At 48.7% G+C, this 17,083-nt stretch overlaps 1 protein-coding gene across 1 annotated transcript; it reads left to right on the forward strand.

The window, feature by feature from the left end:
- The first annotated feature begins 1 nt into the window (after position 1).
- On the forward strand, positions 2-16,090 carry Ppp1r3f (protein phosphatase 1 regulatory subunit 3F). Its single transcript, XM_052749681.1, has 4 exons — positions 2-1,058; positions 10,245-10,297; positions 10,615-10,694; positions 14,144-16,090. Exons 1-4 carry the CDS (start codon positions 55-57, stop codon positions 15,428-15,430), a joined length of 2,424 nt encoding a protein of 807 aa, XP_052605641.1. The 5' UTR covers positions 2-54; the 3' UTR covers positions 15,431-16,090.
- The last annotated feature ends 993 nt before the right edge of the window (positions 16,091-17,083 follow it).

Genomic DNA, 17,083 nt, shown 5'->3' on the forward strand with positions numbered 1-17,083 from the left:
GCCCCCGCCGGTCCCACCGCCGGTGCCGTCGGTGCCGCCGCCGCCGCCGCCGATATGGCGCGCACGGCCCCTGTGGAGCCACCGCTGCGGCATCCCGCGCCCCCGTCGCCGGCTGCGGGAGAGCCCCGCGCCTCGGTTGAGGCAGCGGTGGCCCCGCGGAGAGTGCTGTTCGCTGACGAGGCCCTGGGGCTGCCTCTGGCGCAGCTACGCCGCTACCGGCCGTGGGGCGGGCCCGGGGCGGGCAAGATGGCGGCGGCGACCGGGCAAGATGGCGGCAGCGGCGGGGCTGATGAGGACGATGATGGCGAGGATGGGGATGAAGGGGAGGAGGAGGAAGAGGAGGCTTGCCCTGATCCCTCGCCGCTGTGTCCCGTTCCCGCTGGCGGGGGGTTTTACTTGGTGCCCACATTTTCGTTGCCGCCCGCGCTGGGCCGTCTGGAGCGGTTGGGGCGCGTGATGGTGGAGCTGGAGGCGCTGCTGCCGCCTCCTGGAGCGGTCCCCGGGGGTTCCGGGGTGTGGGTGCCTGGGGGGCGCCCGCCGGTGGTGCGCGGGTTGGTGCGCGTGCTGAACCGCTCCTTCGAGAAGGCGGTGCACGTGCGGGCCTCACACGACGGCTGGGCTTCCTTCTGCGACCACCCAGCGCGCTATGTCCCACGCAGCCCCCCGGGGGCAGGAGTGGGAGGAACAGGAGCAGGAGATCCCCTCCTGGATCCGGGTCTAGGCCTGGGCCCTGGCCAGATGTCTGCCTCCTCACCCGACGACGGTGGCCGCACTGACCGTTTTGCCTTCCAGCTGCCCTTTGCTGAGGGTGCGGGAGATGGGGCGCGCCTCGACTTCGTGGTGCGCTATGAGACCCCCGAGGGCACTTTCTGGGCCAACAACCATGGCCGCAACTACACTGTCCTGCTCCGGATCGCACCCGCTCCCACACCCACTGATGCCGAAGGGCTGCCCCAGCAGCAGCAGCTGCAGCAGCTGGAGCCACAGCCTGAGTGCCAGGGTCCTGTGGAGGCTGAGGCCAGGCAGCTGAAGAGCTGCATGAAGCCGGTGAGGCGCAGGTAATGTCTGCCAGCGCCACCTCCGCCAACGCAGGGCTGAATGTAGAATGGAGAACAAGCATTCCATTCCAGGAGCCCCCCCAGGCCTGCTCTCCAGGACAGGGAGGAGGGTGCATTTGGTCAAAGAGTAGTGGAGGCCAAAATGTGCTAGGCACTGTTATATACTGGGGTACCATCCATTACTGAGTTCCACTGTAAAACCCTGAACAAGACAGACACCTTCCCTGCCCTCAACCATCATGCAAGGCTCCTGTGGGAAACAGTATGAAAAAGCAAACAAGTAGATAAGATAAATAGGGCTAAGGTTAGTGCTGAGAGGAAAAAAAGATACAGTTAAGGCTCTGGAGAGGGAGTGGCTGCTGTAGACGTGTTGAGGGTGAGCTCTTAGGCTGAGTCCCAGACGGTGATAAAGAGGAGTTATGGAAGAGAGAACTGATAGAAAATGGAACAGGTAGGACTTTCCTGAGGAGGTGGCATGGAGTCCTGAGTGGTGTGGAGCAGCGACATACGTGGAAGGGAGATGCAGGCAGTGGGGACAAGAAGTTCAAAAGTCCTGAGCTGGTTATGAGTTTGGTATGAATGACAGCCGGTGTGCTGGAGCGGAGAGAGCTTGCGGTGTGAGAGTGTGGACCAAGGGTCTCCCAGTGTGGGGTGTGGAATCTGATTCCTATCTGACATAGCAGGAAGTCAGTTACAGAGGTACAGAAACTGGTTGAGGAAGTGGTGGTACTTGGCTTTTTAGTTTCAACCCTTTCTGGTCTTGAAGTCTATGCAAGCTTTTTTACTGTTCCTCTCGTAGTCTGAGGCCTCCTGTAGAGGTGAGGGGCTGAGGCCCTATTCTCACATGGATGTATTAGCTTTGGCAGAGGCAGAAGCAGATGAGAAGTGGACTTGAAGCTCATGTCTCTTTTTTTTGCACATGGCTCCCATAAACTTCAGGGGCTGGGAGAAAGAACCATTTATAACCCAGGAGACTGATATAATGCTTTTCTAGGTTTTCTTTACCAGGACTATACATTTTTCAAGGACAACAGCTAGGCCTGATTCTTTTTGTGGTCGTCTAGGTGAGGTGACGCCTGGGGTCAGTTAGATTCTTCATGAAATGCGTGCATTTTCCTTCTAGGAGGACTGAAAATGGGAAATGGGAGGTTGCTCTTTTGGTCATTGGAAGCTGCATGATGGAGCAGGGTGTTGTGGGATCAGCTGGCTGTGGTAAGGGCTTAGGCCGTGAATGGTTCTGAAAGGTTTAGCTCTTAGCTGATGAACCTTGAAGTGGTAAGAACCTGGATTCTGCCATCAGATTACCTGTGTTCAAACCCGAGGCCTGCCGCTTTCTAGCCAAGTGCTACCTTAGCCAATTCTTAACCGCATTGTGCCGTAGTTAACTAAATATGCCCTCATCTGGAAAATAGGTAATTATGGCACGTACTGCACAGGGTGAGTAGAAGCATTCAGGGTTTAGCCTAGTTCAAAGTAGTGCCATAGTGGTGTTAATTAGCGTTAATATTTAGATACTCACATGCAATCTGTGTATCCCCTTCCTGAACTCAGCTTTGTTGTATGGTCTTGTCTCTGTTTCCTCATTTGTCAGAGAAGGATGGCATTAACATTGTGTGGTTGAATTGGATGCAGCAACTGTGGGCAAGGTAACTGAGGCATAATTGTAGCTGTGAAAGGTATGATGGTCAGCATTTACTGGTCTCTGGTAACAGTGGTAGGTGCATTCTCCTCTCAAGGCCAGCTGAATGTACTGTTTGCTGTAGGTGCTATATTGATTCCTAGTTAACAGGGAAATGGCGAGCTCAGATAGATGATCCAGCTTGCTTAAGGCCACTCAGCTAGTGAATGGCAAGAGCAGGGAGGAGATGTTAGGGACATTAGTTGAAAAACAAATTCTGGATTTCACTGTTGTGTTCTTGGCTCTTCTTCTTTTCCCTTGAACCTGTTATGTGTGCTTGATGTTTTATTGAGGTATACCAACACGGAGGGTACTGATCTTGAGTGCATGGCTCAGAAGATTGACAAATATGTTTGCACCCCACCCCCACCCCTCCAGAGCTGAGGACCGAACCCAGGGCCTTGTGCTTGCTAGGCAAGCGCTCTACCACTGAGCTAAATCCCCAACCCCAGTGTTTGCACTTCTATAACCACCACCCAGATTAAGAAACTGAGCAGTTCCAGTGCCCCCAGAATCGCCTTCATTTCAATCACTTCTCATCCCAGTTGGCAGTTGTGGGATCCCTGTCTGTAAGATACCACAGTTTGGGTACTGAAGTTTGGTCATTTTCAAGAGTGTGAAAGAAAGAGAACAGACAAATCAAAACCTTGCCAGGCCAAGGTGGGTGGAGAGGGTGTTTTTCTTTTAAAATACATGGGTGGTTTTAAGGAGAAATTGAAGTAGTTCATTTAGACAATTGTTTTGGTAGCTGGCCCCATGTTTGTGGTTCCCAACGTGACTTGAGATATTATTTTAAGTGGGTAGATGGCTTTTTGATAGCTTCTTTATCTTTTGATCTCAGCTCTTGCAAAGGGGAGGCTGGTGTGCACTGCAAGATCAGCGATAAGGTTTTCTTTGTAGGTCGGTGGCTTTCTTGGCAAGTACATTTCAACTTATTATTGTTGTAAGGCCTGTGTGCTGCTGCTGATGTGGAGCGCTGTTGAAGAACAGCTACCCCCTGTGATCTAGCCTTCTGGGGAAATGGTGGTGGACCTCAGGGGATACCCTTTTCTTATCTGTGGGAGGCCTGTTGTAGAGGGCTTCAGAAATGTTGGCGGCAGGCCCACTATGCAGCTGGGCCTTGACAGGTGGGGTCAGGGGAGCTGTTTGGCAGCCATGAGGATATAGTTCAGAGGCTCAAGCATGCTTCCCCCGGGTTGCAGGACCAGGTTTTCAGTACCCATTAGGTTTAGAGATAATCCATCAACAAGCATTTTTTTGGAAGGGCCTGTTATGTGCCGAGCACAGGGCTAGGAAGAAGCAAAGAAGATCCAGACTGGTTCTAAGATACCCACAGGTTTGTGCTAAAGCCCAGTTGCAAGGCTTACATAAAGCCTTACCAGGTGACCCATGGATGAGCCCCTTTTCTTTGCTAGGCACTTTGCTGAGCATTTTTGTATAGTCTCATCTATTCTCGACTGGTTTCTGTGAGCTAGACTGCTTTTAATCCCTCTTTTCTGTGTGGGTGAATAGCATTTGAGTCCTCAGTGCTAGGGCTGATACGGGAAGAGGCCTTTTGGTCAGTCTTGGCTTTATACTTTGAGGGGGTGTCCTATTCCTCTTCAGAGTCAAGAGTAACAAAATCCGACTGGCCCTTAAAGCCCCCACTGTTCCCGGTTTGCCTTCTGCTGTCGCTAGTCTTGCTTTATTCTGGCTTCTGTGCCGGAGCTCCTGGCACCACATGCCTTCTCTTACTCCTCTTGCTTCGAGTCTTTGCTCATACTGTTTGCTTCACCAAGAATGTGTGTCCCGCACCCCTCAGATTCTCCTCCTGTAGACCCCTCAGTTCTTCTTCATTTTTTTTTTTTTTTTTTTTGGTTTTTCGAGACAGGGTTTCTCTGTGTAGCTTTGCGCCTTTCCTGGAACTCACTTGGTAGTCCAGGCTGGCCTCGAACTCACAGAGATTGGCCTGCCTCTGCCTCCTGAGTGCTGGGATTAAAGGCGTGCGCCACCACCGCCCGGCCGACCCCTCAGTTCTAAGAGGGATTCCTCAGGGGAGTTTGCCCACCGTAGCCTCTTTAATCCCTAGTTTTATTCATAGCACTGATGAGCTCAGGCAGGTCAAGTTAAGAGAATGCCACAGAGCCTGGCATGGGAGCCTTATCCGAGTCCAGGATCATCCTCCATCCTGCCTGGGAATCCTGTGTGTTCTCGGATCCACCCTGGGCTCCTCTTTCATGGGATCCTCTCAAGCATTTTTTACCTCCAGACTTCGCCTTTTGCTTCCTCCAACATAATAGAAACCATCAGAATGAAACTCCCTATCACTCAGCTCCCAGCTCTGAACACTAACACCCCTCACATTGTCCCCATATTAGGCCACTTCCTGTTCTTTGCTCCAGAGCTTCAGTTTTTGCCATTTGTTCCAGAGTCTGAGATCATAAGCCTCATTTCTGTGTTGTCAGGCTTTTTTCCTGTTCCTGATCTTCTCTGTTGCCTTATCCTCAGTCCAGAGCTCGCCCTCTGCTTCTGGTCAGTACCTGATGGTCACCCTTGGCCCCTTCACCTGAAGTGACGTCACCAGCACCTGCTTCCGCTCCTTGCTCACCTCACATGTTTATCAGTCAGTCCCTGCTTTGGGCCAAACTCAGAAGGGTTTGGGGCTTTCGTTCATTCTTACCTACTTAGGTCACCTCCGTCCCTGGCCTTGGGACCACACCCTGCTCTTTTTCCTCAAAATCCCTGGCTCTTCTCTTTCTCCTTGTTCTTTCTGCCTCAGTTACTGAACTGTGTGTCTCCACTTGACAGAATCCTTAGGTTTCTGAGGCTTACCTGTCTCCCACACCGTGCTCCTAAACCACATCTTACTTCCTGACCACACACACCCCTCCACTTGTTTCCTGAGCATCCTTAAAGCCTTGCTGATTCTAGTCTGTGCCAGGGCCTAGTGTTCTAGCATGCCCCTTCCTTTTCTAAAGGCTCTGACTTGAGGCTGTAGTGAGACCTTTAGTAGGGGATTACTGGGTGACCGAACTGCTAGACTGTAAGCTCCGTGAGGGGTAGGGACATGCTCTGCATTGGTGACCACTGTATTCTCACAGGCCTGCCATGGTGCATGGCACTTAGTAGGTGCTCAATAAATATTTGTTGAAATAATGAGTTTGAGTATTTTTTCAAATGTCTCCACATCCAATTCTAAATTTCATAGTTCAGTTTGTTCCCCAGTGTGTCTCCTGTCAATCTCCCTGATGCACAGCAAAGCCTCAGGGGTTTTTAACTGTACCTGTAACTGAACGGATGGCTGAATTGGCAGCCCGAGGGAAATGAGAACAATTAGAATTGAAACAGGGCGGGTTAGGGGTCATCTGAGTTGTCTGGAGAGAGGATTTTATGTGAAACTGATGTCCCTTTGTTCTACAGAAAACTGGTAGGGCATCGTGGTTAAGGCTGTGGGCTGGAGGCTGCACACCTAAGTGGCGGAGCAGGGATCTGAGCCTGTGGAGCCCTGCGAGTGCTCCAGTTTGGAACGGTGGTACTAGGCTAGCTGATAGGTCCTGCCAGCTGGGCATGGCTGGACAAGTTGCTTTCCTTGTCAGAGCCTCAGTTTCTCTCAGTGGGAGCTCAGAAGGAATTAGTTTTAAGCACTTTATTGGTGCTTTTTATGTTTGCCCAGTCTGTTCAGCAACTCACTTCAAGTATTACTGTCGTCTCTTTATAGATGAGAAGACTGAGGCACAAGAGGTTAGGTAATTTGCCCCAGGTCACACAGCTGGTATGTAATAGAGCTGGGATTATTCACCATTGCATTTTCTGGCCATTAATTGAGATGCAAAATCAGTTTGCTAGCTTCCAACAAACATTGGAAAATGGTGTAGGGAACAGCACAGTACATTATGACAAGCAGTAGCGGTAAGTATTATTTTGAAGAACAGCTGTTTCAGTTCTCGGTGTGTCTGTGTCTGTGTCTGTATTTACTCGTGTGCATGTGCTGGGTTATGAGGTGAAATGGTTTTCTCACCCTGGGCTGTGACCATAGAAGTGTCAGTGAGCTAGAAGAAACCTGAGGCATGGTAAGTTGCTCCACAGTGCACAAGTCCTAGAGTTGAGGCTGACACTTGTTGGGGAAGGCAAGACATCGTCCTACATAACTTGGTGGCTTTCATAGCCTCCTCACCCCATTCCCCGCCCCCTCCCCCACCCCGAAGCACATGGCTTAGGGTAACTAGAATTCTAAGTATCTCAGAGCAACTTTCTGAAGCCACCTACCCCTCCAGACAGCATCATCAAGTTGTCTCCATGGGAGCTGGGCTCTGCTGTGTTTCCCTTTGGGGTTCAGCACATGACCCACTTTGGGCAAGTAAAGTTCTTTGAAACTTGGAGTGCTGGGAGTGCTCACATAGGCCCAGATGATGGTGGTGGTTGTGATGTGACTGAGTCGACTTTGCATTTCTCCTTGGGGCTTGTTAGCACTCATTTCTTCTTTCTCCCTGGCAACTCATCTCTCTGTCCTGTCTTGGCTGGCCCGGCCTGGGGCCACTGTCACCACTTTGTGAAGTCTCATCCCCTGGTCTCCGGGTACCGTCTGAAGTCAAGCGGCCAGAGTTTCTTAATGGCAGGGAGAATTTTCACACCCAGGAGAGTAGTCCGTTCTAGGTTAAGATGGACTTGACTCATGTTCCCAGGCACTCAGATAAGGTATGCTAAGACATCCCCGGCAGTTTGTGTCCTGGCCACTGGGTATCACTGCCCTTGAGAGGATGCCACATGGCATTTGTGGGACTGGTGCCAAAAGAGCAAGGTTTATTTTTGAAAATTAACAGGCACACTGCAGGTACAGTTTTGTTCTTACTCTCCCCATATTTCTAAGAACTGTTACTGATCAGTGCACCAGTGCACATTCCACCCAGTCCCTTCTTTTCCTCCTTGTGATTGTAGTCACAGCTGCCGCCAAGTTTTTACCACGAAAGACAGTTCAAAAGTTTTACACCCACCCACCCACCCACACCCACACACCCACACACACACCCCTGCCTACTGTTTGAGACAATGTCTTCAAAGTGGGGCTGTTTTGGGGTGTCGTCAGTATGGAGTGTATTGCAGTTAGTGGTTATAGACACAGTTCCTTCAATCTTAGTTTCTACATTTGGGAGAAGGAGAGCTTGCTGTTTTGAAGGATACATGTAAGATTTTCAAGTGACCTTGATGTAACAAAAAGACCCACGGTGGAGGAGGCAAGGCACAATCGTCCCTGCCTCCTGCTTTTCTTCCCAGCTCTTTGAGGTTGGGAAAACAACTTGCTTGTTTCTGCTGACTTGGCGGATCTTGGTTTGGGCTGATACTTGGATGGCTTCAGCAGGAGAAGAGGTGTGGTGGCTGAAGGACTTTCTTTTGGAATGTATTTTTCTTCCTTCTTCTGACTAGAAGTCTCTTTTCTGCTAGTGGCTGCTGCCTGGGTTCTCTTTTCACTCACATCTATGACTTAACAGGAGCTTGGTTGTCATGCGTGTCAGGATCGAGCCAGATTACAGGGGGTGCTTGTGTAGGGCCTGTCCATGGGAGGAAGGGCTGGCTTTCTGTCCAGTTGGGCGTGTTCATGAAAAGTTTTACTTTAGAAGATCCCAATAAGATGCTTTAAGAACAAAAACTAAGGATACTGTCTCTGCCAGGTAGAAATCCTATGGAGCTGTAGATCCAAAGGCCTGGATTTTAGACCCACCGAAGAGACCGGCTCAGGACTGACATGGTTTTTCCTGAATCTTCTCATTAGTGTTGTGTGGAAGTTTCTGGCTGGGCTCCCAGAGCCACCTGCCCCAGGCTCCCTAATATTCAGACTGAATTACCTCTGGTGGGATGCATGAGCCCTAGACTACAGAGAAAGACTCAGTACCCCTTCCAAAGATTCTAGACTCTAGGCCCTCGTATTAGTTAAAGCTCCTTCCTCCAAAGTGCTGATGAAAGGTTCCTGTAGCCGCTCTTTGGTAGTAGTCTAGCCATACATGGAACTGGAGAAGTAGTGAATATGTGGATGATGGGCAGCTGAAAAACAGCCTTCCTGAAAGGGAGGGGGCGGGATTGAATGTGTCTGTTATGGGTTCTCCCCTCTCTTTCTAGTTGGGGCTGGAGATTGGGTTGGGTGCAGTAGGAGTCTCTTATCCAAACAGCGTCAGCTTGTTAGCTAAAGATCTGGGTTTTGATCCTGCCTGTGCAGTCTTGAGTCATCTCCTTAGCCTCCCCTTCATCATCCACAAGATGGGGGGAGCAGAGCTGCCCCACCTCAAAGGGTTTACCCGTTCCTCCCTTGCAGTCAGCACCGGTATTAAACCTGTGCATGGGACACATGAAGACCACTGGCTAGCACCAGAGTCCTGGGCCTGGGCCTGCTGGTGGCATTCTGTTTCTGGGAAGGTCATTTTGATTAGGTATTTGATTAGGTGTTTTCTCAGTTGCAGCTTTTTTTTTTCCCTAAGTGTCAACAGTGCCCTGTTAGCTCTGAGGAAGAAAAAGTTGTGACTGTTTCAGTCCCCTCGGGTCTCTGAATCCTGTCATCATTGCTCTCATAATCATTGTCTCCTCCATTTGTCTTCTTTGTGAACATTCGGTCCTCACAGGTAAGAAGAAGAACAGCGATTGCTCCATGATTAAATCCCACTCCTGATAGGACTGAAATGCTTGGCCTGTGCCACTCAGGGATCTAACTCGGCTGACAGAGGGGCAGTTAGACCAATACATTTCTCCCACTGATGGAGCTGCTGCTCTGTGCCAGGCCAGATATCTGGCTTTCGATCCTTACTCTTGACTTCCTGTGCTCCCTGTGTTGCATACAAGGAGGTGATGGATCCTGGCAGGCTGGTGTGGGGGCCAAGGAGAGCTGGAGTAGAGGGACAGGCCTTTCTGACTCCCTTCCCATTCATTCTCCATTTGCTTTTCTTCTTCGCCTCCGCTGCTTCCTGTGTCCCCTAGTCTTCTGCATGCCCTTCCCTTAAAAATGGCTTCTGTGATAGCCAGGAACAAACCCTAGATAAGGGATGCCAAACTGCCCATTGATATTTGGTTTGTAACCATAAAGTAAAGGAAACAAGCTAACTACTCAGCAGGAAGGGGATGGCCACATAGATAATGTCAAGGCCATTTGATAGGAGCACAAAGCTGCCGTTTTTTCTCTGTTTGCAAAAGTCTGTAATGATGTTTCTTACTGTTTAATGGACAAAGCCAGCTGTGAAAGCATGTTTGCAGAATCTAAATGGTTTCAGGGAATGTCTGGAATGAAATTTTCCAAATAGTAACAGTGGTTGCCTCTGGCTCATATGTGATTGTTTACTTTCCTGCATCCTTATGCTTTTCTGTATTTTGAAAAATTCCTACAATGAGTGTATAGGACTTTTATGATCAAAGAATTAAAAAGCAGCGGAAGAGAAAATAGCAGCTGTTAGGTGAAGATTGGTCACCACAGTGGCACAGAAGGTGCCCAAGGGTGGCAGAACTGTCCTCTCAGGGTGTCAGATTGATGTGCTGTCTCGTTTGCCCGACAGGCCTCTTGAGGAAGAGCAGAGAATGAAGAACATGGATGATAATACCCTTGTGGGTAAGCACCTGGCAGGCTTTGAGCATTCTAGCCCCTTCTACTACCTTAATTATTTTTCATGGTGCTGGGGATGGGACCCAGGGCCCGTGTGTGTGCTAGGCAAATGCTCTGCTACTGAGCTGTGTCCCCTAACCTTTCTAGTGGCCTTTTACTATTTCTTCTTTCCTTGTTTCTTTCTATAAAAAGAAAAGGTCACTTCCTTTGACTGCCACAAAAAGCTTCCAATGTAAACTTCCAGTTAGTGTCATAGATGAGCAGGATTAGACTGCTTGCATACCTGTCTCGCTTCAACAGTGCCCTTCTCTTCTCTCTGACAGAACATCCTGATGTTCGAGAGTCGCTGGGTCCCCTGGTTGCCCCCACCCCTCTCCGTCCCTGGCCCCAGATGACACTTCAGGTAAGCGGGTCCTTGTAACCTTGGTGTGAATAGTCTGGTAGGTAGTTCCCAGTGTGACCACAGCTGGACCTGGTGGTAGAGCTGACAAGCTTTTGTCTATCCTAGAAATGGGGGTGGAGGTGGGAGTGAGATCACAGACCTCAGGATCTGATGGGGGTAAGGGACGGCTGAAATTATTCACTTGGTTTTAACTGTTAATTAGCAAACCTTTAGAGTACTTGTTCCATGTTATAGACACTGGAAACCTAACACAGATGACATCTGTATGAGGATTACATGTTCAGGCAGAGACATAATGAAATAAAGATTAAATATGTGCTATTTTAAATGAAGATGAGTGCTTAGGGGAAATGGAGGGTGGGAGGGGCCTGAGAAACGAGGCTTGAGAGAAATTTGAAGGGGAGAGGAGCCCCATGACAAACTGGGAGAGGAGCCTTCCAGGCAAGTGCCAAGTTCCTAAGGTGGGCTTCGACTGCTGTGTGTCAGAAATAAGACTGAGCCAGGCGGTACTGGTGCACGCTTTTAATTCCAGCACTTGGGAGGCAGAGGCAGGCAGATCCAAGTTCTAGGCCAGCCTGGGCTACAGAGGGACTTCCAGGGCTACACAGAGAAACCCTGCCTTGAAAAACAAAAAACAAACAAACAAACAACAAAGAAAGAAAGAAAGAAGAAAAGAGGAAGAGAGGAGACTGTTGTGGGGGCAGAAGAGCAGAGTGAAGTGAGGGGCCAAGAGGAGAAGTGGGGAGTAAGGGCAGGGACGGGGCAGGGAACAGGCTGGGGGGGGGCATGGGAACCAAGGTGAGGACTGAGGCATTTTCACTTAGTGAGGCGGAGACAAGGGAGGAGGGCCGCGAGCACTGCTGTGGGGCACTGTTGGAGGAGGGTGAGAAGCAGGGGCACCAGGGAAGAGGAAGCTGGCGAACCATGATGCTGTTGCCAGGGGAGGAGGGAACATTTAAATGTGTGTGTTTTAACTTTTGTTGATAAAAATGTAAAAGTATATATAAAAGTAGAGAGACTAGTGTAATGAACCCAGAGTTTCAACACATGCTGGTGTATAAAAGTAAAGAGCCTAGTGTAATGAACCCACATCACCCAGCTTCAACACATACTGGTATGTGTCCATTCCTACTTTATAGCATAGCTCTTTCCCTTCTCATTTCATGTGGAATTATTTTGGGAAATAATAATAATAATAATAATAATAATAATAATAATAATAATGATGATGATAATAATAATAATAATCCAGATAACACTCAATTTGTGAATGCTGTAGTTTATTTCTCAGAAAAATAACCGTAAAACAAAACAAAACAACAAAAAATCCCCCAATGATCATGCCATGATCACATCTCTGAAAATTAACAGTATTCCTTCATATCATTAATGATTGAGTTAGTGATCCAATTTCCTTACATGTATTCCTAGGACCCAAACAAGGTGATGCATTGTATTTCTTTTTTTTATTCTTTCTCTCTCTCTCTCTCTCTCTCTCTCTCTCTCTCTCTCTCTCTCTCTCTCTCTTTCTTTTCTCTTTTTTTTTGAGACAGGGTTTCTCTGTGTATCCCTGGCTGTCCTGGAGTTCACTGACCAGGCTGGCTTTGAACTCAGAGATCCACCTCCCTCTGCCTTCTGAGTGCTGGGATTAAACTGCCCAACTGATACATTGTATTTCATTTCGATATGTGTCTTTACTTTTTACTATCCCCAAGTTTCTTCATTGTAGTTTGTTTATTAAACCCTGTTTGTCATGCAGAGTTTTACATCGTCTAAGTTTGGCTGATTACATTCAGGTGGAAACACAATTCTTATTCTATTTAAAAAATTTAAATTACATTTATCTATCTATCTATTTATTGTGTATCTGTGTGTACATGCACAGGTATGTGCATGTCACAGTATGTGTGTCTGTGTGTGTCTGTGTGTTTTGAAAGCCAAAGGACAACTTGTAGGAGTTAGTTCTCTCCTTTTGTTGTGTAGGTTCTGGGAATCAGACTCAGGCTCTCAGGGCCCTTACTGAGCGGTCTCACTGACCATGACCTTCTTACTCTATTTTCGTTAATTCATTCATCTTATTTACTTCAGTGTTTTATTAAGTTACATTTACTCAACCATTAATTCTGCTAAATATATTTGTTAAATGTTGTCTAGCATTATGAAATTGACTTAAACAGAACTCATTCCATTAAGTTCTATTAAATTCTGTCATTCTACTTCTTTTATTGGCTGGGCTTTTTCTCTAAAGAAAATTATTACACATTCATTCATTCATGGATCCAAAACGTATTTGTTGACTCTGAACCCATTGCATTTTTTTTTTTTTTGGTTTTTCGAGACAGAGTTTCTTTGTGTAGCTTTGCGCCTTTCCTGGGACTCACTTGGTAGCCCAGGCTGGCCTCGAACTCACAGAGATCCACCTGGCTCTGCCTCCCAAGTGCTGGGATTAAAGGCGTGCGCCACCACCGCCCAGCTGCATTTGTTTATTTTGATGCTAGGAGTAGTTTTCTTTTCTTGTGTCTTTTTAGCCCTATTAGCACTCCCCATTATTCTGTGAACCTCTTTTCACATCTTGCTATGATAATATATCATGGTCTTGTACTTTGCCTGCTCCAAACCTGGAGAAAGCAGTCTCATTAAGAAGCCTTGGTTTGGGGGCTGGAGAGATGGCTCAGCGGTTAAGAGCACTGGCTGCCCTTCCAGAGGACCTGAGTTCAATTCCCAGCACCCACATGTTGGCTCACAACCATCTATCATGGGATCTGATATCCTCTTCTGGCATAAAGATGTACAGATAGAGCACTCATATACATAAAGTAAATAAATAAATAAGTAAATAATAAATAAAAGAAGCCTGGGTTCCTTTTGATGGAGAATCATGTCTACCAATTCAGATGGGGGCTCAGTAGGACTGTTGCTACTAGACTGAGCATTGTTTTCAAAGACAATTACAAAGTAAATATTAACTTCTTGTTAACTTTAGTGTGTGTGTGTGTGTGTGTGTGTGTGTGTGTGTGTGTGTGTGTGTACACAACTTGTAGGAACTGGCTCTTTCCTTTCCAACACATGGGTTCTGGAGATCAAACTCAGGTCATCATGTTTGGCAGCAAGTGCTGTTACCCACTGAGCCATCCTACCAACCCATAAATAAATATTTTAAAAGAGAAAACCCATCATGAATTCATTTGTTACAGTTATCTACTGAGTACGGATGCCCAGCGGAACACTTAGCATTATCACCTGCAAAAAGAGGTCTCTTTGTACTTGCCCGAACTTGACTCTTTGCATATACATGATCAAGTCTTTGGCAGTTAGACAATTACAGGGGGTTCTTTAACATATTTTTGCCTGGAAAACTCTAGGGACTGGGTGTAGGCTGTTTCCAGTTCTTACTGTCTCTTCTACTTTATTCCATTCCCTTTCTCTCCCCACGCACGTGATGGAAACAGGTCTCTGAAGTTACAGCGAACAACCCTCAAGAAGAAGGTGACGTCCCCAGAAGCAATCCACCTGTGGCTTTTACAGAGGTCCTCCAGATACCAGCCATCAGGATCCCTCCATCTACCTATGGCCTGGGTGGCCCCCCCAGGGACCAGGCCTCAGGGCCCGATGCAAGTGATAGAGCCACTGGACCCTTCCTGGAACCCAGTCAGCAACAGGTGGAGGCCGCGTGGGAAAGTGGAGGGGGTCGAAAGGCCCCCATGGTGGGGGCTATGGCAGAGGAGCCCCCTCGGGGTCTGGAGATTGTGAGCGGGTTGGAGGAGTTGCTTGGTGAAGACACCATTGACCAGGAGTTGGAGCAGCTCTACCTGTCCCACCTCAGCCGCTTGCGGGCTGCTGTGGCAGCAGGGGGCGGCGGGGAGGGCTCTACAGATGGGGGAACCTCCCCCAGCCATCCCCTGGGCATGCTCACCGACCGGGACCTGATCTTGAAGTGGCCTGGCCCTGAGAGAGCCCTGAACAGTGCCCTAGCCGAGGAGATCACGCTGCACTATGCACGCCTGGGGTGTGGCGTGGAGCTCATCAAGGACACTGAAGACCCTGATGATGAGGGGGAGGGCGACGAGGGGCTCTCCATCACTCCCTCTAGCCCTGAAGGAGACAGTCCTAAGGAATCACCTCCAGAAATCCTCTCTGGGGCACGCTCTGTCGTAGCGATGGGAGATGTGTGGCTCCCATGGGCTGAGGGCTCTGGATGTGACAGCCCTGTGGTTCTGGGAACACAGGGACAGTTTACTGAGAATCCAGAGAAAGAGATGGGCAAGGACATCGACTCTTTGCACATGAATAGGCCCATAGTTGGGATGACCGGGTCCCCAGGGGAGGCTGGGACAGAAGCCCAGATGGAGGTTCCTACTGAGTGGGCAGGCAGCTTGATATCTGTCTCTGATACGGAACCGGAACCGGAACCAGAGCCGGCTGCACCAGCTCTGCCAGAGCAGAGTCCCGCTCTCCTTCGTCCCCCGGGCACTGAAGTCTGTCTGTCTAGTGTAGCCAACTCTCACGTGGTCTCCCAGGATGAAGAGGGTGGAAGCCTAAATCTTGAGTCCCCAGAGAGGTCGCCCATGCCAGCAGCCCCTGCACAATGTATGTGTGGATTGGCTCCTCAGCTTCGGGGGCCCTTGACCCAAACTCTGGGTGTCCTGGCCGGGCTAGTTGTGGTCCCTGTGGCTTTGAACAGTGGTATGTCCCTTCTGGTGCTTGTGCTGTGCCTCTCTCTGGCCTGGTTCTCGTAGGGACTGCCCGTAGGATCAATGACAGCAGATCTCCTCTTTGGGGTCTGGAGATTGGCAGTCCCTCTGTCACCCCAAAGAGTTGAGATGAGATCTGTGGCCTGTGTCGTGAGGGACTTTGGTCCTTTGATTTTGAGAGTGCTCGACTGGAGAGAGGCCTTCCCGTCTCGGAGCTCTCTCGTCAGCACCAGGCTTCCCGCAGTAGTACTTGTGGAGTGGAAAAGAATGGTGGACCGTGTGAGAAATTTTAGAATGGAACCAGGCATGCCCCCCCACCCACCCCAAGCCTGTATTTATTTTTGTATAATTCTCTGGATGAGGGAGAGTGGTCATGAGCTGGTCTTGGGGCACAATTACCCAGAGATATATTTATTAACAGCCAATCTGTGCAACCTGCTGGAGCTTTATTTTTAATTTAATTTATATAGAGTACCTATTATTATATGCCACAATAGAGCTCTATGAGAAATGATGTGTCTTGCTGTGCTGGTCTCCTGTTTGGGCCTAAGTGTGTAGGGTGGCCACATTCTGGGGAATGACCATGATCCATGGTGGGCATGGAGATGGCCATGGCCATGCCTACTTCTGCCTCCTCAATGTGTTCTGGAGGATCTGTATCCCTTTGCCTTGTGGTCCTAATATATGTGGTCCTTTGGTCGTGCATATTTTGTCTGTGGGAGCCTCTGTCTGTGTATATGGGTGGTTGTGGTGGGAGCCAAGAGGAAGAGGCCACATGAAGTTTTGGTGTTAGTCATGTGGCTATGTCAGTGGCTGTGGCCAGCTGTAAATATGGAGACATGGATTGGCCACAAGGTTTTGAGGCTACTGAAAAAAAAAACAGCTTTTGACACCAGCAGGGAGACCCCTCAAACCCCCAAATGGGGAAGGCCCCAGAAAGAAATTAATGTACTGTGAAAAATTTGTATCAGATTTGTTGTCCACAGACATTGCATTTCTACTCCAAACAGGAAACCCAGAAGCTTTAAATGAAAGGTTAGATACATTTATTGCATGCAAATAAAAACTCTTGGCATAGCAAAATAAAACACAATATATTTATTTACTTCCCTTTACAGCAAAACTTTGAAAAATGGTAATTGTTTTGGTGGTTTATTTATTTATTTAGCAGGGTTTCAGACTGGCTGGGAGCTCACTGTCCTGTTGCTGCAGTCTCCTAGCAGGGGGATTCCAGATGTGTGTCAGCATATATGCCTAGTGGTACAACAGAACTTCTTAAAAGAATTATTGTAGCAGCTTTCTCCATTCTTTTCTCTTCTGCCAGTGCCCCATGCCTTTCTGAAATAGCCCCAATTTGTATTTTTCCCCAGCAATTTAAAAAATGATGCTGCTGTTATAGCAACAGTTATGCCCCAGATCTTTCTCCATTCTTTTCTATTCTGCCAGTACCCTATGCCCTTCTGAAATAGCCCTGATCTGTATTTTCCCCAGCAACAGAAAATTGCCGCTGCTACGGCAACAGTTACGCCCCAGATCTCATCTTCCACGGCTTCCTGGCAGTATGTGACAGGCTGATCACCTCTATTGCCGGCTTTTTCTTCCCCTGGTTTCCAGGGTGCCACACTCTCCTAGTTTTCCTCACTTCTCACTGGCTGTTCTAGAACAGTGCCCATCGTGTAGATTTGCCCAGTAAAGGAC

This window comes from Peromyscus californicus, unplaced genomic scaffold (assembly GCF_007827085.1).
Source record: "Peromyscus californicus insignis strain IS unplaced genomic scaffold, ASM782708v3 Scaffold_10__1_contigs__length_136768540, whole genome shotgun sequence".
In the NCBI taxonomy this organism is placed as follows: Eukaryota; Metazoa; Chordata; class Mammalia; order Rodentia; family Cricetidae; genus Peromyscus; species Peromyscus californicus.

Coding starts and splice junctions, on each gene's coding strand:
- Ppp1r3f (XM_052749681.1), top strand. CDS start 55: ATGGCGCGCACGGCCCCTGTGGAGCCACCGCTGCGGCATCCCGCGCCC. Junction 1,059..10,244: donor ATGAAGCCGGTGAGGCGCAG/GTAATGTCTGCC, acceptor TTTGCCCGACAG/GCCTCTTGAGGAAGAGCAGA. Junction 10,695..14,143: donor GGCCCCAGATGACACTTCAG/GTAAGCGGGTCC, acceptor TGATGGAAACAG/GTCTCTGAAGTTACAGCGAA.